A 25451-nucleotide genomic window follows, 5' to 3' on the forward strand; every position below is an offset into this window, starting at 1 on the left:
TATTGAAATAATTTTTTTAAAAAAGAAGGTTGATGCAAATGCCTTCGGGCTGTAGTTATCCTGGGGGTGATGGGTTTGGCTCCTTGCTTCCCTGCAAAAGACCAAACTATCAGTGAAAATGCTTCACATTTCCCGTCCAGCCCTTTGTATTCCACTCCTACAAAATGGGCAGGAGCTCAGGGATCCTAGGTTTTAATATTGTCCGTTATTGTGAGGCCCATCTTATTTCAGGGTTGGGAGTGAGCAAGAAGCCTTCAGATTTTAGAGGGATATGAGTTTTTCTGTAAGTTTTTCTATATTAGTGTTTTTACATTTTCTAGCTAGATAAATTTATTTTTTACCCAAATAGAACTATGGCTTTGGTTTTACAGTTTATATGGACTCCTGAAAGTTTATTAAAGTTCAAAAGTTTTTTTCCTAGAACATCCATGGGGTGTATATCTCCTACCTCCCAACCCCTCTCCTTGTAGTACTGGGGGGAGGGATGAGTTTTTCCCACCTGTTGCCAAGCACAGCCATGAAGATCACCTCTACTTGCAGCTGCTTGTTTGACTCTCTGCCCCTCTTTCTTCCCAGCTCCATGTCTAGACTGTACTTCATTATATGCAGGGTGAAGCATATCTCTAGGTGTGAGGGTCCAAGACCAGGTCTGTACCCTCTCACTAGGCGATTTGCCTCACACTGAATTCAATTAAGAGCACAGGGTTCCAAAAAAAGAAGAAAGAAAAAGAGCACAGGATTCTAGAGTAAAATGGCGTGGGTTTGAATCCAGCCTTCACTCCTTAGCTGAACTTGAGAAAGTTACTTAACCTCTCTGCTCCAGGTTCCTCTGTCTGTAGTATGGGAATAATTATGGTACCTACGTCTGTAGGGACTCAGAAGAGTGCTTAGCATAGAGGAAGTGCTCAGTTTATATTCAGTATCATGGTGCTGTTATATGTTGAATAAATGAGCCAGTAAAGAAAGGAGCAGGTTGCCATCAAGTCTTGGCTTTTGAAGGTATCTTAGAAAAAGTAATATTTTACTGACTTTCTTCTTCAGCCCCATAACAGATGGTCTGGTTCATGGACAGCTGAGAGTACATGTCCAGATTCCCATCAAGTATAGGAATCCCCCCTCACCATATCCCAAATCGGTAGAGTTTTGAGTCTCTGAGTCCTTGCTTTGTGGGGGACTCATGTCCTAACAAGTTGAGCCATTCCATTCTGTAACTGCCTTAGTTATTAGATTTTTTCTTCTTAAAAAGACCCAGAACCAATCTCCTTGTAACCTCTATCAATCTCACTCTGTTCCATGGAAATTCAGAATATTGAACCCTGTACGCCCTATTCCTTAGGAAGGTTTTAGCTTCATTCATTTATTCATTCCACAAATGCTTATTAAGCAGTTGTGTGCCAGGCACCTTCACATTGAGAAGCTGTCCTTATCCTCATGAATCCTGTGATTGGGTGGGAAAGACAGCTAACAGTCACACAAATACGTGTCATGACGATTTGTAAGGAATACTTAGAGCGCTACGGAAAGGAAAACGGGAAATTAATTTGAACATGGGTAGTCAAAGAAGGCTTGTATAATGGAAGTGACCAACTGGTTTGGTGGAGGGGAGGGGGCGGGACTCCATGCAGAAAGAACTGTGGAATGTGGGGTGGAGTGGAAGACATAGATGGGATTAGAGGGGTAGGCTAGGAAGGACATGTGTGTGTATAGTTAGGGAGTCTTAATTTTATTCCAGGTACAAAGAAAGACCACTGAAAGGTTTTAAGCAGGGGAGGGCCATTATCCATTTTATATTTAAAAAGATAACTGGCTGTTGTGTGGAAGAGAGATTAGAAGAGGGTGAGTGGGGATTCCAGGTAAAAGACAGCTGATGATGATTGATTGAATTAGGATGGTCACCAGAGAGATGAAAAGGAAACAAACTTGAGAAGTATATTGGAGGTAGAGTCCAGAGGATTTGGTGGTAGATTATTCAGAATAAGCATCAGTTAGGTTAGCATTCTAGTACCTTTCCAGCTGGGCAGTCACCAGCCAACAATCGGGTATTTTCAATATAATACCTAGTGGGTTTCTAATTAGGCAGCTGGAGGTGCCATCTATTAAGAAGAGGAAACCTAGAGGGAAAATGAATAGAAGGGATTTGGTTGTTGGATCAAGAATTTGGATTCGGTTGTGTTAAATTAGGCTTTGAGATATTAAAATGCAGATGTTGAGTTGGCAAATTGGATATAACAGACTAAGCTGGGAATTGTTAGCACGTTGTTGGAATTTAAAGCTGTGGGAATGTGTATGCTGTGACCTAGACCCTGAATGTGCAAGTGGGAAGTGGGCCAGGACTGAGCCACGAGGGGTGAGTAGAATAGCAGAGATGGAAGCTGCAGGAGAAAGGCCGGAGAGTGGGTCATGGGAGTCTGGGTCTGGCAACAGGGATGGAAAGTGGAATGGATTGGGGTTTTGAAAATGATGTAGGCTGAGAGTAGGTAGGATTACATAGGTCACATGCAAAGACAACTCCTCCACTACATTTGCTGGGGAGGAGAGGAAAAAAAAACAGAAACTGGTGGTAAGTGCAGAGGAGAGTCTATCATTTTCTTTTTTGTTGTTTATCCTAAATATTCCCCCAATTTGTTCATTCTTTATATTATAGTATTTCCAGAAGATCCTAAAACTTATAGATAGAAATGTTTTCCCCCAGCATAGGATGCTTCACCCAAAATGTGTTCTGATCCAGCCAGGGCTGGGGCCAGGGCCAGCCTGTGGCTTCCTTGTCTAAATACTCTATTAATAGATGCAACTAAGCTTAACTATTTAGGTAGTCATGCCCTCTGTCGGCTTATTCTGAAACTGCAATCAAATCAAGGTCTTGCATTGTTGTCAAGCTAAGTCCCTTCACTCTGTACTTGAGTGCTCTTATCTGGAAGAACTGTCAATCAGAAGCAGGGGAAGACCAGGAGTTCTTGAGAAAGAATCTCTGATAACTAGTTGAGGTGGAAGACAACTCCAGGATAAGCAGACAAGGCAGGCTATTTATGATTCCTCTTTAACAGATGAAGAAACTGAAACTCAAGCCACAGTATCATTTAAGTGGCAAAAACTGAACTTCAGATCTTCATTCTGTCAGAGCTATACCATATTTCTTCTTAATTCTTTGGAATGTTTTTGCAGAATAGAAATATAAGTAAATGTTTAAATGTTGGTTGTTCTATACTTTTGTTTGGGACCCTCTAAAAGGCAAATCATAGGAAGTAAGAGATATTCTTTCTTTCATTCACCAAATATTAATTGAACACCTACTATATGCTAGACATGTTCTACATAAGGGGCATACAGTAGTGAATAAAACAGACAAACTTCATGCCCTCACATTCTAATATGAAGTGGTAAGACAATAAATAAGGCAAGATATATAATTAATTAGATAGTAATGGTAGTAAGAAGGAAATATAAAGCGGAGAAGGAAGATGTTGTTAAACAAAATGCAGCTGAGTGAGTTTGAAGATCTATTTGGCTTTATCCAATGATTCATGAATTGGGCAGCATCCCATTTAACAAGTAGAATGGAACTCCAAGGATCTATACAATATAGAAGGCTTTTATAGGGAGACGGAGGTTGGGACAAGGAAGTTAAAAAGTGGATTATTTCAGGCAAGGTCACCTTCCCTTCCTGGGAAGGCAGGGGGTCTTATCAAGCAGATCCCCTCACTGGTGTTGATGAGGAAATTCCAGACTGATTGTTTTAAAATTCCACTCCAAGGAGGGGCTGAAACTGCAGTTAGGTTAGGTGTTAATTCCTAGTAGGGCTTAGCATACATGACTATTTTGGGCCTGTTTCTTTTCTTTTTTTTCTTAATTAATCTTTTAATTAAAGTATAGTTGATTTACAATGTTATATTAGTTTCAGGTGTACAACATAGTACTTCAATATTTTATGGATTATACTCCATTTAAAGTTATTATATAATATTAGCTATATTCCCTGTGCTGTACATTACATCCTTGTATTTTATTTATTTTGTACCCAGTAGAGTGTGCTTCTTAATCCCCTTCCCCTCTCTTGCCCCTTCCCACTTCCCTCTCCCCACTGATAACCACTAGTTTGTTCTCTGTATCTATGAGTCTGTTTCTGTTTTGTTATATCCATTCATTTACTTTATTTTTTAGATTCCGCATGTAAGTGAAAACATACAGTATTTGTTTTTTCTCTGTCTGCTTACTCCACTCAGCATAATTCCCTCCAGTTCCATCCATGTTCTTGCAAATGGCAAATTTCTTTTTATGGCTGAGTAATATTCCGCTGTATATAGCCACCACACCTTCTTTATCCATTCATCTGTTGATGGTCACTTGTGTTGTTCTGTACTGTTTTCCATTACGGCTGCACCAATTTGCATTCCAGCCAGCAGTGTACTAGGGTTCCCTTTTCTCCACATCCTTACCAATTTATTATTTGTGGTCTTTTTAACAATAGCCAGCCTGACAGGTGTGAGGTGATATCTCATTCAGTAGGTTGTTTTTTTTTATTTTGTTGATGGTTTCCTTCACTGTGCAAAAACTTTTTAATTACTTCCCATTTGTTTATTTTTGCTTTTTGTTTCCCTTGCCTGAGGAGACAGATTCAAAAAAATATTGCTAAGACTTATGTCAGTGAGTTTACTGCTCATGTTTTCCTCTAGGAGTTTTATGGTTTCCAGTCTTGCATTTAGGTCTTTAATTCATTCTGAGTTTATTTTTGTATGTGGGGTGTGAAAAAAATGTTCTACTTTCATTCTTTTACATGTTCTTGTCCAGTTTTCACAGCATCACTTATTGAAGACACTGCCTCTTCCCCATTGCATATTTTTGCCTCCTTTGTCATAGATTAATTGACCATAAGTGTGTGGGTTTATTTCTGGTTTCTCTATTCTGTTCCAGTGACCTATGCATCTGTTTTTGTGCTAGGGGCCTGTTGTTTCTTTGTAAGCAATATAAAATGTTGGGCTGGGGTGTTGGTGTGGGACTTTTGGTTAGGGTGGCCAAGGACGGTGACTTCAGAGTACAGACCTGAGGGAAGTGAAGGGGCTGCGGGCAGAGCATTCCAGGCAGAATGCACAGCACTCACAAAGCGCCAAGGTGGAGATGTCTCTGGCATGTTAGAGGAACAGCCAGGGGCCAGCATGGCTGGAGCAGGGTGAACACAGGAGAGAATGTTTGGAGACGAAAGTGGAGACATAACCGGGCAGATCACCTATAGATGACCTTATAGACCATCTAAGAACTCCAGCATGTGATCCAGGGGGCTCCAGATTTCCCTTGGATGGTTTTAAGCAGAGGACTGAAATAATCTTCTGTATTTTAACAGGAACATTCTAGCTGCTATAGACTGAGTGGGGGAGGGGCTGAAGCAGGGAGATGAGTAAGGAGGCTTTTGTAAAACTCCAAGCAAGAGATGATTTTATAGAGACTTCCCTGGAGGTCCAGTGGTTAAGACACCTCGCTTCCACTGCTGGGGGCATGGTTTTGATCCCTGGTTGGGGAACTAAGATCCCACATGCCACGTGGCACGGCCAAAGAACAGAAAAAAAAAAAAGAGAGAGAGAGAGAAAAAGAGATGATTTTATAGAAAGACCAGTTGAATTTTTTGAGGATTGAAAGTGGGTTGTGAAAGGAAGAGTCGTCAAGGATGACACCAAGGTGTTTGCTGAGACTGGAAGAATGAAGTTGCATTACCTGAGATGAGGAAGGCCAGGGAGCAGAGGAGGGGTGGCGGAGTGGCTCAGTGCTGGACACGTTAGATTTGAGATACCTGCTGGGCATCCCATTAGGGATGTCAAATTGGTGATTGGGTGTGTCGGTCTGGAGTTAAGTAAGAGGTGGTGCTGGAGAGACAGATTCGGGAATTCTCATTACATAGATGATATTTAAATTCATAAAGGAGTATGAGGTGAGATGACCAAGGGGATGTTGAGATGGAAAGATAAGAAGCTCCAGGAGTGAGCCCTGTGGCACTCTGATAGAGTTTGGGGAGCTATGAAAAAAATGGCCAGAAGGTGGAAAGGAAACTAGTAAAGTGTAGTGTCATAGAAGCCAAATGAAGAAAATAGTTTGAGAAAGAATAATCCATTGTGTCAAATTCTGTAAATAGATTAAATAAGACTGAGAACTGACCATTGGATAGAGTATGGTTTCTCTAATTCTTCCCTGACTTATAATGGATTGTCTTGTTCTGACTCCCCCCGCTCCCCCGCCCAGGTTGTGGCAGATACCAATATCAGTGGCATAGCAACTCAGCTTGAGAACATGTCTACGGGCTACCCCCTTGGTTCACCCACTGCCAAGCACCATCTGGAGGACACAGAGTGAGTATTCTAGATGCAGAGTGCCTCTTATGTGTGTGGGCAAAGCTCAGTGAGACCTTTTCCAGATTGTAGAGTGTGCTCCCTAAAGGAGAGGAATGGGAAAGTACACGTTACCCTCTCTGACTCCTAGGGAATCTCCAAGAAAGCAACCGGGTTGCCCTACTTCTCACAAGGCTTTGCTCCACCACGTGAGTTCTTCACAGACTGTTAGCACAGGGCCTGCACACACCGCACCTGGCCACTGGAACTGGTGCCTGTGCCCTCTCCCCTCAGAATCCTCAGATTTATAGCCCAGATGCGCCCTTCTTCATTATGCAAGGAACCAGGTTTCCTCAGTTTTCTAAGCTAAAATCTTGTTCTGAGGTTAAATCTTCTCGTCATACTTGCTGGCATTTTTTACTAAAACCTGTCACTGCAGTTAAAGTTGCTCATTAAAGCAGTGTTTCTCAAACTAGAATGTCCATAAGAATAACTCAAACAGCATATTTAAATATGCTAATTCCTCTGGCCCAGTCTCAGAGATTCTGAGTAGGTGGTCTAGGGTGAGTTCTCCAGGACAGTGTTGCTGCAGATAAGCCGAGGACCCACACTTTGAGAAATGCTGCCCAAAGTTATTCGTCTCGACTCTACCAGTGCCTGGTCACCAGCTGGTGCTCAATAAATGTTTGTTGGCTGATCCGAACCCTTTATTGGAAGAATCTGATGGTCACAGCCATTCCCAACTTTTTCCTGATTGCTCATTAACTTAAATGACAGCTTTGAGTTTGTCTTTCTTGAGGAAAGAATATTAAACTAGGCTCATTTTACTTTTTTCTCATTATGAAAGTAATGAACACTTGCTATTAAAATGTGACAAATACATGAAAGTATAACATTTTCAGGCTAGAATGGCCATTTATTTAAAAAACAAAAAAAGAAATCAGAACCCTTATATGAAGAATAGTATACACTTAGCATCCTTTAACATGTCCATGGAACTACTGAGATGCCCTGTGATCTTGGGTCTTTTGCTATGATTCCACAGCTCCTGGCAGGTTGGGAACTACTAGGATAAAAGAATTTAAAAATCACTTATAATCTGACCACTGTTAACATTTGGAGTTTTTGTGTTTTTTTTTTACTAGTCTTCTAAGCGAAAGTAAATTAAAACTAACTGGCAGTGTGAGATAAATGGAGGTAAACTCCATCTAATGCTGCCAGTGGAGGAGTGAAGCTGCATTCCTCCCTCTCCCGGAGAAAACAGACTCTAATTGTGAATAGGTACAATTATGAAGGTCTCTAATGATTCGGTGGCCCCCAGGGGCTAGCTCTAAAACAATGGCCTTGGACATCTAGGTTCCCATTTCAATATCCTCGGAAATAGGGCTGGCTGTGTTTGAAAGAGGAGACATGAATCAAGTTCATGTCTAGCCAGTGGCCTATTACTGAGGGTGCTTGTAAGGCCACAAAGTGATGAAACGTAGAGCCTTATTCATGACGTCATTACCATTCAGCCACAGGGGATAATACTTCATTATTTCAGCAGATATTTATTGAGTGCCTTCCTAAGGCTAGACACTACAAGTGCTGGGTCCTGCGGACTCAAACTTAGAAACGTAGGTGAAGGCATTGCCCCAGTCCTCATAGAACTGCCAGAGGATTGGAAAAACAGACCCATAAATCCATGGTTATAAAAGAGTTAGTAGGTATTGGAGAGCTTTGTTCAGTGAGAGAGAGAAGTAAGCACAGAGTCCTGTGAAGCCATGGAAGAGAGGCATAACTCAGCTAGGGAGGGTACTTGGAGGCACTAATGCTTAACCTGAGTTTTTAAATAATTGGAAAAACCAGGAGTGGCATTCAAAAGAGGTAATAATATATACGGTATAGACATTCAGCAATTACTATGGATGCCTGCTGTAAACAACCAGCAAGTGCATAGCAAACAACTGGTATCAGTGGGAAGCAGCTGAAAATCAAGCTTAAAATAAGCCAGGCAGAATCGAGGAGGAGGAGAGGGAAGAATATTCTAGTCAGACAGAACAGCATATTCAAAGGTTGCTCATATCTCAGTTTTGCAAATTTCTCCGAGTACACGAATGGCTGCATTTATATCAGGTGGCTCTGCCTCTCGGATGTGCATGCTGCCGCAAAACAAGTGGCCCTGCCAGGATACGCATATGAACCTCCTGCCGATAAGACGACAGGGCCCAGGTACCATAGTTCCTTTAGGTCTTTACCGTTTGGACAACCACGTATGGGAATAAGAAATTGGCATTAGTTAAGCTTAGCTTTAACTCCTTGAGCCCACACGTGTAATTTAATTTTTACCCATGTTGTTTCTGAGAGAGATGACTTCCACACTGGACAAAGCTTTGAAAATCTAAATTATACATTTGAAACAAATTGTCTTTATCCATTTTGCTTCACCTTGGTTTCTCTCTTCTCTCCTGGATTTCAGTTCTCATTTACGTAGTCGTGATTCTGAGGGTGTGATAGGCACAGCGCTTGGTGCTGGGAATGCCCAGAGGGCGGAGGCTTAAGGAGTTGATAATCTGGTAGAGGAGAAAGATGGTTAAGAAATCATGATACAGTATGACAAGTGCTGTATGGACATCTGGACCAAGAACAAAGGGAGCACAGAGAAGGTGGGGGTGAATGCTTCCAAGGGAGTCAGGAAAGCATCGCATTGGAGATTGGAGGTGGGTTTTGAAGAATGAGTTCCCACACTCAGTGGAAGTGGGGATCAGGTGCAGCGAGGATATTCAAGCAGAATAACAGCAGCCATTACTGAGCTCTAGGGCTGCCGTCACCTGTTCTGATCAGAGGTCCACCTGTGGGCTGTGGTGTACACCAAGCTCAGGTGATACCCCGCCTCTCCATCTCCATGCATGTTCTTCAAAGATGTAAAGACAGTTCCATTCAGCTCTAGACAGTAAGTTAAAAAGTTAAAAACTAAGCAAAAAAAAGAGTGCTTTGACAACTTCAGCATCATGACTTTATTTTCAGTTAAAAAACAGTGGGTTTTATGAAAGAGAAACCTCTAAAACATCAAAAATATTGGCATGATATAGGAAATTCAAAACTAAGTTTCTAGATTGCTTTCTGACAGTTTGATTTGATAAACTGACCATCATCATTTCGCAGTATGAAAGTCTCTCTCAAATCTGTGTTCTTCCATTAAAATGAAATTCCCTCTCAATATCTATTCTTGAATTAAACAGCGTGCATTGTGTTTTCAGAACACCTCCACCTAAGATTATTACTTTGGAGAAAGGCTCTGAAGGATTGGGGTTTAGTATTGTAGGGGGTTATGGAAGTCCCCATGGAGACCTGCCAATTTATGTCAAGACTATATTTGCAAAGGTATTTTTTTCCTTTTTACTGTACTTTTTTTTTTTTTTTAAATAAAACTTGGGTGAGATTTTTTTTGTGTTTTGCTTTGCTTTACTTTGGGTGATACCTGAATGTGTGCATGTATGCTTGTTTCATTTTCATCTTACAGGAAATTCCCACACCACACTAGTGCAAGAAGTGTTCTTTTATAAAAGTGGAGTCACAAGAAGTGTAATATTCTTTAGACCCTTTTACAAAAGTAGATGCTAACAGATTTTAAAGAGTGTCTTCTTTCAACAACCAGTGTAAGGAATATGGCATGCTCTTTGCAAGAGCTCTTTGGCCTTGGAAGTATTGTTCTTGCGAAAACAAAGATTTAGCTTTCTACTTTAAGATATTGCAGAGGGCCATGGCATAAAGCTTTGTACAAGCCTGGGATCAGTGCAGCATTAATGGCTGCCCAACCTCAGGATGCTTTAGCTGCAGGTGGTTTCTCTCTTCCAATAGTCTGCCAAGTACTTGCAGGATTAACCCAGTGAGTTAGGCTAAGACTGGATAACAAGGGACTTCCCTGGCAGCGCAGTGGTTAAGAATCCGCCTGCCAATGCAGGGGACATGGGTTCGAGCCCTGGTATGGGAAGATCCCACATGCTGCAGAGCAACTAAGCCCGCATGCCACAACCACTGAAGCCCGTGCACCTAGAGCCTATGCTCCACAACAAGAGAAGCCACTGCAATGAGAAGCCTGTGCAGTGCAACGAAGAGTAGCCCCTGCTCACCGCAACTAGAGGAAAGCCCACGCACAGCAACGAAGACCCAACGCAGCCAAAAATTAAATAAATAAATTTATAAAAAGAAAAAAAAAGGGTGGATAATGGTATCTTTCAAGAATTAAGTAGTCCAATTCATCCTACTTAATACACAGGTCATAGTGTAGGTTTCTACTGCTGCCACTAGATAGCTCTTAGATAAGTTTTTAATTTCATTATTAAAGTTGGAATTTTAATTTGTTATAAACTTTTAAGATCTCTGAAAGTATTTAGTTTTGATACTACAACTTTATTCTTCATTGCCTTTATCACAATCATTTATTAATTGATCCAATTGCCTCCTAGTTCTTTATTTTCCTAAAAAAATAAAGGCCTTTCACAGAAGAAATAAGACAGATTCTTTCTCTTTCCAGAAAGCTGTACTATACACTATATACAAGTTTGCTTTTACCTATGCAGAAGTTATCACCTGTTAATTGGGTGTAACCGTGACCTGACATAAGCCTCAAGTTGTTTGGCGTTTGCTTTTGGAACACATTAGGCAGCTACAGTTTTTTTTTTTTTTTTTTTTTTTCCGCGGTACGCGGGCTTCCCACTGTTGTGGCCTCTCCCGTTGTGGATCACAGGCTCCGGACGCGCAGGCTCAGTGGCCATAGCTCATGGGCCCAGCTGCTCCACGGCATGTGGGATCTTCCCGGACCGGGGCACGAACCCGTGTCCCCTGCATCGGCAGGCGGACTCTCAACCACTGCGCCACCAGGGAAGCCCAAGCAGCTACAGATTTACACACCTGTTTCCATCTTGCTAGGATGCCTGTTAAGGGGGCATGTTATTCCCATACACACATCTGTTGACCTGATGATGGATGAACAGGGAAAGGAAAGGCAGATCAGAAACGTTCTGGATGACAGTGCTGCCCCAGTCTGATAATTCCCAAGGTGGATAAACCACCTACAAACCCTCCTTTTCCTAGGATAACACCATAAGTAGCTATGATAATGATTCTTTGGGAGGATTGTTATACTTTGCATTTGAAAGAGCCAGCTATGGAGATAATGACAGTGGAATGGCTGCAAAGTGAGCCCCCACTAAGCTAAAGATTCCCCCCATAGGAGTTTTGATCTAGGAACTACAGCTATATGTTTTCCTTTTTTTATTTTAAACACTGAACATACATTCTTTAAAATGTTTATCTCTGATTCAGGTTTCTGGACCTCAGATGTCCGCAGGCTGGACACAGGGTGTGGATTATTACGTGACCTTTTTGGTGTCCTAAGCATCTTTTAACAGTTCTCTTGCTCAACTAAGAAATTATTGTGGCCCATCCAGATCTTTTCTTCCCCTCCAGAAGCAGGAAGCATCACAGACACTTAGGGTGTGTAGGATTTGCCAGGCTTAATCCGTCTGATTAACTGGCCGGCAGGGCCTTCCATTTTCTTTCAGGTGTTTGGTTGGAAACTTCAGAATCAAAGCCAACTTTAGATCTTAGTCCCTTCAGCAGCCGAATTTTACCATAAGCCAACAAGAGATTGGCCTAAAGACTTCGACAGCCCTGAAAATTGAGGGAGCAGTTTTTTGGAGCCTGTGAAATCTGAAAACATGAGTTTGATCATCATTCGTTTCATTTTATTATACTACCGCCATGATTGAGTAAATACGGTGTGCCGTACACTTAATCCTTGGAACAGGGCGAAAGATAGATAATAGAGCCTATATAACAGTGTAGGGAAGGCGAAGTGACCAAACTAGGACACAGCAAGTGGGTAAGGCCACGTTTCCAAGCTAGATGGAGGTCTGTCCGTGAGCCATTTATTTCTTCCTTCCCTTGTTTAGTCTACAGATGCCACATTAATAACGTAGGAGAGGAGATTCAGGTCAGTGTAATTATCAGGTAAGCACGGCAATACCTGAAATAGTGTACACATCCTAGAAAGCCGAAAAATCGACCTTTTTTGCATTAGTGAAAATGAAAACTTGAAGAGCTTAATGTGCTCTTTAAAGAACTAATTACACAGGTATCTGAGGTTAACTGAAACCCTTAAATCTCAGCATGTAAAATTTATTAAAATCGAGTTAGATTTATCCATTAGCACTACGTGTTTAATCCTGTCTTCGGTGCAGTTAACACACTTTCTTAAAAGAAAAGAAAATTTTGAATAAAGCTGCAAATTATTTAATCTTGATATTTTCCCCCCAGTATAGTCCTGGTTTTGAATATTCTTTATTACATTTTTTACAGGAATTCCATCCTTTTCACGGCTTTGAAATTCTAGATAATTCACCCACCACCTCAGGACCTCCATGCTGTAGGACACAGGTCTCTGGAGTGTTAGTGCCTCTTAGCTGGGCTTCTGCAGGAGGCCATCAGCGGCCAGGTGCCCACGGGCCTTGGTTAATTTCCCCAGTAGTTCCACATCATTTAGAGGACTCTTTTGGCACTAACTTTTCCAGGAGTTCTCACAATTACTCCAACAGATGGAGAAAGCTTCCTGTGAATCATTTTCTAGGTCTTTTATTTCCTTACTCATCCAAAGTATTTCTAGTAATATCATGGCGTTTTTGATACTCAGCTTTGGAAGGAAGAAAAGCCCAAGTTTCACTTGCTTTGTGCCATTCCGAAGAACCATGCATGACTGAAATATGTAATGAAAGTAGTCATTTAGAAACCTATTTAGATGGATCAAAGGTAAAGTTGAAGCTATTGAATCTATTACAAAATTTTAGAAATGCTCCACTTCTGTGTATTTTTATATTTATATATATATGTATATAGAACAGCTTTATCGAGATACGTTCACATACCATAAAATTCACCCATTTAGAGGATAAAACTAATACCAGATTCAGTTCTGCCTTTGTATGCTACATATTCATGAATGTGACATGATATGACATTCAAATTCCATTCAGTACTGAATATTGAAATAAGGTCCTACTGGTATTAAAAGAAATGTGAACGTCAGGACATTTCTACTAGTATGTTATGTAAACAATGCATAATTATGATTACTATTCAACCATTATTCAAATAACATATCCTACATTTTTCTTAGTTTTCTTAATTTAAACATATTACCTAGAAATAACTTTAATTGGTAGTTTTAAAAGTTTTTCTTTTAATAGGCACACCATAATATTAATATTATTTGAATATTAATTGCATCATCCTAGATTAAACTGGAATGTTTCTTGTTTGCAGGGAGCAGCTGCAGATGACGGCCGATTGAAGCGAGGTGATCAGATTTTAGCTGTTAATGGTGAGACTCTGGAAGGTGTTACACATGAGGAAGCTGTGGCCATTCTAAAACACCAGAGAGGAACTGTAGTCTTAACTGTGCTGTCCTGAGCCTTGGGTCCTGATCACAAGATAGATGTGGTTGTAGAATATCCATAGGAAGACAAAGTTCTGAGGATGAAAAGCAGCCTCAACTAAAACCCACCTTCATTCTTACCATCTCAACCTCTCTGCTTGGGAGAGATGGCCTAGGTTTCACGTGAATTTCCCAAGTTGACAATCTAATGTTTCCCAGATTCTCTCACCTCTTGGTGAGGTTAATTTCTAACAGCTGAGTCTTATGCATTTTGCATTTAACATCAATGTTTATCAACTAGTAGTAAGTGGTTCTGATTATATTTGCTGAAATGGAAGTTAACAACCTCTCATTCCTTATGTCCTTCTCTCCCCGTCCTGACTCATGGAGGCTAAACAGCAACCAGATCGCATCCGATGAACAGAAACAAATGTTAAGCAACTTGTCATCTCACTCATGATTTACGTATGCTAATTGTCTCTTCAGATACACCAGAAAACATTAGCAGTGTAATTAACTTAGCAGTGATGCCCATGATGAAATACCAGATTCTCCTGTGGGAAATTACTGTGCTCTTTTCTGTACGACTTATCATCAAATAAGCCGCAAATTCATTTCTCTGGGTAGATCTTCATAAGTTAGTCATTGGTGATTATGATGAGTCAATTTGCAGACTGTAATCTAAAAATTCTGAATGGCTTTCTAATTGTTTTCTTAGCTACATAAGTGCATACTACTGAGAAAATGCACCTTCTTCTCAGCAAGAACAATTAGCATCCATGTTCTGAATTCTAACAATGCTAAGTTATGCTCAAGTCTGGGAAGTTCATCTGGAGTTAACAGCATTTCAGTAGGCAGGCATCATTCCCACACCTCAGGCTTCAGACGAGGAGGTGGAAGCCCCAGAACCACACTGCAGAGGTCAGCAAGTTTTTACTAAAGACAGCCAAGGTCTGGATGGCCTTGGCATTGTGCAAAGTGGAGTGACAAATTTGAGTATCCCTCCGCTTGGCTCCGTGCCTGTCTGTCGAGCAGCACACAGTGTAGGAACATAGATGGAGCAGCGCACTTAGCCACAGAGTGACTGAACAAGTGGACTGAGCCTAGGAATCAGTGATGGCTCCCTGGAGACTGTTTCCTGGTCTCCAGGCAGCCTCCCGTTTGCTGAAGTGTTCATGCTAAGAAAGCAACTACAGCAGAAAATACAAGAATACCTTTAAAGTTGGTTAGGGGCCTTCTTATTCAGGTATTAGCAGGAAAAGGGTGGGGGCAGATGCTTATCAATGAATGTTATAGGTTCTTCTTCTGTGAAAAAATGCACCACAAAAGATGAGTACCAGAATGGGTAATAGAAGTAGTGTGGCATTATTTAACTAAAACACAATGCTGCAAATGGTTCACAATAATTATCAAAATGTAATGGGCTCCAATTTAAAATGTTATTTAATAAGTATAGATTTTAAATGAGAACTATCTTTCAGTAGATGTAATCACAAAGTGCATTAACTCTTGTTGGAATATTTTATGGCTATTCCAAAGTGTAGAGTGCCTAAATTTCATGTTGAAAATGTCTTTCATTACTGGTATTAAGATTTCTGAATTTACACATGGCTTTTGAAATGTCTGATGTATCCCGAGATACGCAGTGTTGTTAGAAATTATTTTTCAATGCATGAGAACCTATCAGCCTCAGAACGTTCTCTGTTAATTGTATCTGCAAGAACACCTCAAGCAGCCAAGAAGAAATAAAGCCCAAATAAAACTTGAAAATGCACCTTAAAAAAAAATACATACATATGTTATATACATATACTTTTGAAATGTGATTCTGCTTGATTTTGATGGAATGGCCATTAAATACACATTTTGAAGTAACATATCATTGTTTTGTTTCTTTACACATTATCCTTTTAGGACATGCTACAACAAGTCTCTTGATAAAGGAATTGTGGTGCTTTATGCTCCTTGCTGCAGTAAATTGATATAACTATTGCTTCTCATAACTGGTTCTGTCTCTGCTTGCATGACTAGTAAATAAGTGCCTTCCCCAAAACATTTTTTTTTTTTGCATCAGAACTTACCAAGCTAAGAGGATATGAAGATGGGAATTTGTGAAAGGAGTAGTTCTCTCATAGCCACATATATTGTTTTAGCCTCATCATTTGGGCCATTTAAGTACAGTAATGATACCATTTATTAGAGTTAGCATGAGAGGGAAGTAAACCAGGAAAGGTAAAACTGCTGAAAGTTTGTATGTATAAGATATTTCCAAAAATTCTAAATAAATGTAGTTACCAAGGAGCAAATGGAGTTTTATTATATATGAAAAAGTTTAATTTCTGCATCTTGTTTTGTGTTTTCATCAGCTATTTTGTTCCCTAATAGAAAAAGAATCAACTTTTCCCAAAGTCTAGTATCCTATTAATATCTAGGATCCATTAATAGCTGTCTCGTATTAATTGCTGCTGTGTTGTCAGGCATTAGAAGAGACGCTTTTCAAAGGAGGCCGTATAGCAGTCCAGAAGGTGAGTCTTGGCATCACACTGCCTCAGTTTGAATCTTGATGTAGTAGCCATGTGACCTTGTCCAAGTTATTTAGTTTCTTCAATCAGAAAGCGGGGAGAGGAGAGTTCAAAGCACTATAATGAATAAAATCCAAGTAGAACTCTTAATCTAGTGCCTGGATCATAGTAAGTACTACATAAATAAATATTAACAATAAACCTCTTATCCCATTTATGGAGATGGTCTGAAATTAGACACATGCTGGAGATTAGTGGTTTCAATCAGTAACGACCTTTAAAAAGAAAATATTTCCGAGAGTGGCTTAGCTCTGAATTGTTGCCCCAAGTCAGATAACAAAGTGTGTAACTGATTAAAATGCTGTGAGCTTGTGTAACTAGAGCTTGTGTTATCAAAAAGCTGAAACCAAGGCTTCCATTGTCAGCCATGCCACTGGGATATAGCTGGATGGGGAGTAATACCAACTCCATACGCCTGCTGCCCACCTCCGGAACCAGGCAAGGCACTTCAATTACCATCAACCCTTGGCAAGCAATTTTAACCTGGTACGTTCCAGGAATTTGGAATTGTAAACTGTTGTTTTATTAACCCAACCACACTCCCTTTCTTCCCTTCTTCACACCCATCCACTGTCAAAGAAGTCAGCCCCCCCCCCCCCGCCCCCACCAGATGAGAGCTTCTTTGAAAACAGGGACTAGGTCACATTCACCTTCATGTTAATTTCATCCAGTGTACTTTTCAAATTCTGTATGTCCCATCTTTAGATGTTTTATTTGGGTCTTTTTAAAATATCTTCCATTTCCCTCCTCATGGCCATGTTTTCCTTTACATCAGAGGTTAACAAACTTTTGATGTGAAGAACCAGATAATACATATTTTAGGCTTTTCAGGCCTTTGTAATCTTCGTCATAAGTACTCAACTTTGCCATTGTAGCATGCAAGCAGCGGTAGACAAAACATAAATGAACAAGCTGGCTGTGTTCTAATAAAGCTTTATTTACACACACAGGCAGTGAGCCAACTTTGCCCCACAGGCTATACTTTGCCCCTGCTTTATATACGTGAATATATTTTAAGACTATAGTAGTTAAGATCCTTTTCTACTATAGTATTCCATCTTTGCTATTCCTAGAGTGTTCTGTTGATTGAATTTTCTTTCCTGATTATGGATGGGTCTTATCTTTTGGCTTCGCATGTCTGATAATTTTTTATTGGATGCAAGCATTGTAAAATTTACATTGTTGGGTGATGGATTCCATTGTATTCCTTTAAATGGTAGTGGACTGTTCTGGCGTGCAGTTATGTTAACTCATAATCAGTTTGATCCTTTCAACTCTTGTTCTCAGGCTTTCCTAGGGCAGATCTAATGCAGCCTTTAGAGCTAATTTTGTCCCACTGTTAAGGCATTCTGAAATTTCTATCCAATGCGTGTATATCATGAGGTCTTTCCACTCTGACAGGTGGAAACCATCCACAGCCCTGTCTGAACTCCAGGTGATTCTTTCCTTGAAGAGTTCCCTCTCGTGCATGTGCAGATTCATATTCCAACCAAGACTTAAGGGCCTCTATAGCTGCAGGGCTCTAAGCTCTTACTCCATGCAGCTCCCTCCTGGCCAGCACTCTGCCTTACAGCTCACCCACCATGGCCTCCCTGAACTTTGATCTCTCTCTGCAACTCATGGAGTCTATTTGGTTCCCCTTCCTTGGGTCGTAGCCTAGGTACTGCCTCCAGGCAGTAAACCGGGGCACTTGTAGACCTTCCCTTGTTTCCCTTCTTTTGGGCGTTAAAATCCTGTGCTACCTGTTGTACAATGTCTGAAAACTGTTCTTTCATATATTATGTCCACTCTTCCATTGTTTACTACAGCAGGTGCTAAGGGCAATTCCCATAGCACTTAATTCATGGACAGAAGCAAAAGTCCTTTATTCTTGATCTAATCAAAAGGATTTGAGATGGTAATAATAAGAATCAATTTCTCACAATATGATGATTCAATTTTCTGTAAGCATTTTGCACTTAAAGGAGCACTATCCCAGTAAGCCCCCTTGGTTTCTCCCAGTTTCTGGAATTGACAGCCTATTTGACTCAGTCCTTGGGTTCCTTCTCCCACCCCTGCCCACAGCCACCCCTTCCCAGGTGATCTAGGGAGGATATCCCTCTTCAGGAACACACTTTTTCAGGATGAGGACTCCCACCATCTTATCTTGGGAGATGGAGCCACATTGCCTTTCCTTAGTGTTGGTTTTCAAACTTTATAAGAAACTGAAACTTTTTGTCCCCAATTCCTCTTCCCAATTTTATACTTTATTTATACTTCTGTTTTCCTATTAAAGTCAATCAGAATAGTGAGACATTTTTGAACACACAATTTTAAATTTAGATAATAGTTCCAGTTTTATGTCAGCCTCCTGCAAATGTAAAATTTTTGACAGCTTGACTCTCAGACTTCAAATTCTCTATATTTAAGTAAAGATGAAAAAAGAAACATTTCACTCTCTGCCAAGATAAACTGAAATTTGGAAGAGTTCTCTGTGTGTGTGTGTGTGTGTGTGTAAGAGTCTGTAACCTGCACCCATTCTGAGCAGTGCTTCCATTTCCAGTCACTTTAAGGAGGAAGAAGCTGCTTTGGTCTTGAGTCCCTGAGATGCTGCTGTCAAGTATCAGGACCTGTGCTGGGCAAAGCTATATAGGAGCAAATATTTTTTCTGATCCTCCTTCTAGAATCAGATTTTAGAAATTGTGACAGCCTCAGAATTGGAGTCTGTCCTGCTTGCCACAATGCCACTCTCATTTCACAGGTGGGAAAAACATGGCAGAGGGAGTAAGTGGCTTGCCCAGTCCATTCAGCTAATTTGCAGGCAGAAGAGTCTTCAGTAAATCTCGGTGGAAATTCATCAATTTAGCAAACTGTCGTAGAGCGCCCACACATGGCTTCTAAATTAGCCCCAAATTTTTAAAGCTTATTTCAGTTCTCCCTAACTTAGCTCCACAACACAAGGCACTTGCAAGACAAAAATAAAGGCTAGGAGACCAAGAAAAATACACGTATCTTTTGGATGTTGACAAAGAAGACCCAGTCTGTCAACTCCCCATACAGCTCTACATTCTGGGAGGAATTCCCATAGCAGTTTAGGCATTCTTCTCAAGGCAGCCATAGCTGATGACAGGTGCAGTGTCACCTGCCCCTCCTGCCTAATGTCTTGACTGGGCACGTGCCCTGCTTTCCTCTCCTGGGAGAGCAGAAGAAATGTGATGGAGTGAGGGGTACCAGCCACTCCAGAAACATTTTATTTCCTGGGAACTTCAGGATAGCTGTTTGAAAACAGATTCCAAGGACCCCCACACCCTGAGGGATGGGATTCATCTGTTTGTAAAGGTTAGGAGCAGAAATTTCCTGTCTGACATTTTATTGGTCAGGGTTCTCCAGAGAAATAGAACCAATAGGATGTGTGTGGAAGGAGATTTATTGTAAGGAAATGGCTTATGCAATTATGGAAGCTGGCAAGTCCAAAATCTTCAGTGTGGGCTGGCAGGCTCACAACCCAGGAGAGCTGATGGTGCAGATGAGGTCTGAAGGCTGCAGGAGAATTTCCTCCTGCTCAGAGAGGCCAGTCTTTTTGTTCTATTCAGGCCTTCAACTGATTGGATGAGGCCCACCCACGTTACAGAAGACAATCTGCTGACTCAAAGTCTACTGATTTAAATGTTGGTCTCCACACTATGGTGCCTGCAGCACCGCCTTCCTCACGGTAGAATCAGCTCCTAGAAATGGATGCTGCCGGTGTGTATGCCCCCAGGGTGAGCTGCAGCAGCCCCCCCCTTCCCTAAAAGACTCTCCAAGACCAGCAGCCATGTGGCTGGCAGGGTCTTGGTGCTCTGGCCTGGTGTCAGGCCTGAGCCTCTGAGGTAGGAGAGCCAAGTTCATGACACTAGACCGCAAAAGACCTCCCAGCCCCATGTAATATCAATTGGCAAGAGCTCTCCCAGAGATCTCCATCTCAACGCTAAGACCCGGCACCACCCAACGGCCAGCAAGCTCCAGTGCTGGACACCCCATGCCAAGCAAATAGCAAGACAGGAACACAACCTCACCCATTAGTGGAGAGGCTGCCTAAAATCATACTAAGTTCACAGACACCCTAAAACATACCACCGGATGCAGCCCTGCCCACCAAAAAGACAAGATCCAGCTGCACCCACCAGAACACAAGCACCAGCCCGCTCCACCAGAAAGCCTACACAAGCCACTGAACCATCCTACCCACTGGGGGCAGACACCAAAGCCAACAGGAACTACAAACCTGCAGCCTGCAAAAAGGAGACCCCAAACAGAGTGAGTTAAGCAAAATGAGAAGACAGAGAAATATGCAGCAGATGAAGGAGCAAGGTAAAAACCCACCAGAGCAAACAAATGAGGAAATAGGCAGTCTGCCTGAAAAAGAATTCAGAGTAATGATAGTAAAGATAATCCAAAACCTTGGAAATAGAATGGAGAAAATACAAGAACTGTTTAACAAGGACCTAGAAGAACTAAAGAGCAAGCAAACAATGAAAAACACAATAAATGAAATTTAAAATTCTCTAGAAGGAATCAGTGGCAGAATGGCTGAGGCAGACGAACAGGTAAGTGACCTGGAAGATAAAATAGTGGAAATAACTATCACAGAGCAGAATAAAGAAAAAAGAATTAAAAGAATTGAGGGCAGTCACAGAGACCTCTGGGACAACATTAAACACACCAACATTCGAATTATAGGGGTGCCAGAAGAACAAGAGAAAAAGGGGTCTGAAAAAATATTTGAAGGGATCACAGTTGAAATTTTCCCTAACATGGGAAAAGAAAGAATTAATCAAGACCAGGAAGCACAGAGAGTCCCATACAGGGTAAATCAAAGGAGAAACACACCAAGACACATATTAATCAAACTATCAAAAATTAAATTCAAAGAAACAATATTAAAAGCAGCAAGGGAAAAGCAACAAATAACATACAAGGGAATCCCCATAAGGTTAACAGCTGATCTTTCAGCAAAAACTCTGAAAGCCAGAAGGGAGTGGCAGGACATATTTAAAGTGATGAAAGGGAACAACCTACAACCAAGATTACTCTACCCAGCAAGGATCTCATTCAGATTTGATGGAGAAATTAAAACCTTTACAGACAAGCAAAAATTAAGAGAATTCACCACCACCAAACCAGCTTTACAACAAAAGCTAAAGGAACTTTTCTAGGCAGGAAACACAAGAGAAGGAAAAGACCTACAATAACAAACCCAAAGCAATTAAGAAAACGGTAACAGGAACATAAATGTCGATAACTTCCTTAGATGTAAATTGATGAAATGCTCCAACCAAAAGACATAGACTGGCTGAATGGATACAAAAACAAGACCCATATATATGCTGTCTACAAGAGACCCACTTCAGACCTAGGGACACATACAGACTGAAAGTGAGGGGATGGAAAAAGATATTCCATGCAAATGGAAATCAAAAGAAAGCTGGAGTAGCAATTCTCATATCAGACAAAATAGACTTTAAAATAAAGACTATTACAAGAGATAAGAAAGACACTACATAATGATCAAGGGATCAATCCAAGAAGAAGATATAACAATGGTAAATATTTATGTAACCACCATAGGAGCACCTCAATACATAAGGCAAATGCTAACAGCCATAAAAGGGGAAATTGACAGTAACACAATAATAGTAGGGAACTTTAACACCCCACTTTCACTAATGGACAGATCATCCAAAATGAAAATAAATAAGGCAGCACAAGCTTTAAATGACACGTTAGACAAGACGGACTTAATATTTATAGGACATTCCATCCAAAAACAACAGAATGCACTTTCTTCTCAAGTGCTCATGGAACATTCTCCAGGATAGACCATATCTTGGGTCACAAATCAAGCCTTGGTAACTAAGAAAATTGAAATCGTATCAAGTATCTTTTCTGACCACAACACTATGAGACTAGATATCAATTACAGGGAAAAAAACTGTAAAAATTACAAACACAAGGAGGCTAAACAATACACTACTAAATAACCAAGAGATCACTGAAGAAATCAAAGAGGAGATCAAAAAATAGAGCAAATGACAATGAAAACACGATGACACAAAACCTATGGGATGCAGCAAAAGCAGTTTTAAAAGGGAAGTTCATAGCAATACAATCCTACCTCAAGAAACAAGAAATATCTCAAATTAACAACCTAACCCTACACCTAAAGCAATTAGAGAAAAAAGAACAACAACCAAAAAAAAAACCCAAAGTTAGCAGAAGGAAAGAAATCATAAATATCCGATCAGAAATAAATGAAAAAGAAATTAAGGAAGCAATAGCAAAGATCAATAAAACTAAAAGCTGGCTCTTTGAGAAGATAAACAAAATTGATAAACCACCTGCCAGAATCATCAAGCAAAAAAGGGAGAAGACTCAAATCAATAAAATTAGAAATGAAGAAGTAACAACTGGCACTGCAAAAATACCAAAAAAATCATGAGAGATTACTACAAGCAACTCTATGCCAATAAAATGGACAACCTGGAAGAAATGGACAAATTCTTAGAAAAGCACAACCTTCTGAGACTGAACAAGAAGAAATAGAAAATATAAACAGACCAATCACAAGCACTGAAATTGAAACTATGATTAAAAATGTTCCAACAAACAAAAGCCCAGGACCAGATGGCTTCACAGGTGAATTCTATCAAACATTTAGAGAAGAGCTAACACCTATCCTCAAACTCTTTCAAAATATAGCAGTGGGAGGAACACTCCCAAACTCATTCTACGAGACCACCATCACTCTGATACCAAAACCAGACAAAGATGTCACAAAGAAAACTACAGGCCAATATCACTAATGAACATAGATGAAAAATCCTCAACAAAATACTAGCAAACAGAATCCAACAGCACATTAAAAGGATCATACGGCATGATCAAGTGGGGTTTATCCCAGGAATGCAAGGATTCTTCAATATATGCAAATCAATCAATGTGATACACCATATTAACAAACTGAAGGATAGAAACCATATAATAATCTCAATAGATGCAGAAAAAGCTTTTGACAAAATTTAACACCCATTTATGATAAAAAACTCTTCAGAAAGTAGGCACACAGGGAATTTACATCAACATAATAAAGGCCATATATGACAAACCCACAGCCAACATCATTCTCAATGGTGAAAAACTGAAACAATTTCCTCTAAGATCAGGAACAAGACAAAGATACCTACTCTCACCACTATTATTCAACATAGTTTCAGAAGTTTTAGCCATAGCATATCAGAGATGGAAAAGAAATAGAAGGAATCCAAATTGGAAAAGAAGTCAAACTGTCACTGTTTGCAGATGACATGATATTATACATAGAGAATCCTAAAGATGCTACCAGAAAGCTACTAGAGCTAATCAATGAATTTGGTAGAGTAGCAGGATATAAAATTAATGCACAGAAATCTCTTGCATTCCTATACACTAATGATGAAAAATCTGAAAGAGAAATTAAGGAAACACTCCTGTTTACCACTGCAACAAAAAGAATAAAATACCTAGGAATAAACCTACCTAAGGAGACAAAAGACCTGTATGCAGAAAACTATAAGACACTGATGAAAGAAATCAAAGATGATAGTAACAGATGGAGAGATATACCATGTTCTTGTATTGGAAGAATCAACATTGTGAAAATGACTCTGCTACCCAAAGAAATCTACAGATTCAGTGCAATCCCTGGCAAACTACCAATGGCATTTTTCACAGAACTAGAACAAAAAATTTCACAGTTTGTATGGAAACACAAAAGACCCCAAATAGCCAAAGCCATCTTGAGAAAGAAAAAAGGAGCTGGAGGAATCAGGCTCCCTGGCTTCAGACTATACTACAAAGCTACAGTAATCAAGACAGTATGGTACTGGCACAAAAACAGAAATATAGATCAATGGCTCAGGATAGAAAGCCCAGAGATAAACCCATGCACATATAGTCACCTTATCTTTGATAAAGGAGGCAAGAATATACAATGGAGAAAAGACAGCCTTTTCAATAAGTGGTTCTGGGAAAACTGGACAGCTACATGTAAAAGAATGAAATTAGAACACTCCCTAACACCATACACAAAAAGAAACTCAAAATGGATTAAAAACCAAAATGTAAGGCCGGACACTATTAAACTCTTAGAGGAAGACATAGGCAAAACACTATGACATAAACCACAGCAAGATCCTTTTTGACCCACCTCCTAGAGTAATGGAAATAAAAACAAAAATAAACAAATGGGACCTAATGAAACAAAAACTTTTGCACAGCAAAGGAAACCATAAACAAGACAAAAAGACAACCCTCAGAACTGGAGAAAATATTTGCAAATGAAGCAACTGACAAAGGATTAATCTCCAAAATATACAAGCAGCTCATGCAGCTCAATACCAAAGAAACAAACAACCCAATCCAAAAATGGGCAGAAGAACTAAATAGACATTTCTCCAAAGAAGATATACAGATTACCAATAAACACAGGAAAGGATGCTCAACATCACTCATCATTAGAGAAATGCAAATCAAAACTACAATGAGGTATCATCTTACATCAGTCAGAATGGCCATCGCCAAAAAATCTACAAAAAATAAATACTGGAGAGGGTTTGGAGAAAAGGGAACCCTCTTGCATTGTTTGTGGGCATGTAAATTGATACAGCCACTATGGAGAACAGTATGGAAATTCCTTAAAAAACTACAAATAGAACTACCATATGACCCAGCAATCCCACTACTGGGCATATACCCTGAGTAAACCATAATTCAAAAAGAGTCATGTACCACAATGTTCACTTCAGCACTCTTTGCAATAGCCAGGATATGGAAGCAACCTAAGCGTCCACCAACAGGTGAGTGGATAAAGATGTGGCACATATATACAATGGAATATTACTCGGCCATAAAAAGAAAAGAAATTGAGTTATTTGTAGTGAGGTGGATGGACCTAGAGTCTGTCATACAGAGTGAAGTAAGTCAGAAAGAGAAAAACAAATACCATATGCTAACAGATATATATGGAATCTAAAAAAACAAAAAAAGGTTCTGAAGAACCTAGGGGCAGGACAGGAATAAAGACGCAGATGTAGAGAATGGACTTGAGGACATGGGGAAGGGGAAGGGTAAGCTGGGACGAAGTGAGAG

General features: G+C 40.3%; 1 protein-coding gene across 6 annotated transcripts in view; it reads left to right on the forward strand.

Annotated features, from left to right (window-relative positions):
• Positions 1-15963, forward strand: part of PATJ (PATJ crumbs cell polarity complex component) — a 352815-nt gene extending 336852 nt beyond the window's left edge. For 5 of the 6 annotated variants that reach the window (XM_032644105.1, XM_032644106.1, XM_032644109.1 and 2 more), the window contains 3 exons: positions 6226-6332; positions 9551-9674; positions 13614-15963. In XM_032644105.1, coding sequence (XP_032499996.1) covers positions 6226-6332; positions 9551-9674; positions 13614-13760 — 378 coding nt within the window. In that variant the 3' untranslated portion in view covers positions 13761-15963. The remainder of the gene's footprint in view (positions 1-6225; positions 6333-9550; positions 9675-13613) is intronic. The other variant, XM_032644108.1, reaches the window with a different exon arrangement.
• The last annotated feature ends 9488 nt before the right edge of the window (positions 15964-25451 follow it).

Source organism: Phocoena sinus, chromosome 1 (assembly GCF_008692025.1).
Source record: "Phocoena sinus isolate mPhoSin1 chromosome 1, mPhoSin1.pri, whole genome shotgun sequence".
Taxonomy (NCBI): Eukaryota; Metazoa; Chordata; class Mammalia; order Artiodactyla; family Phocoenidae; genus Phocoena; species Phocoena sinus.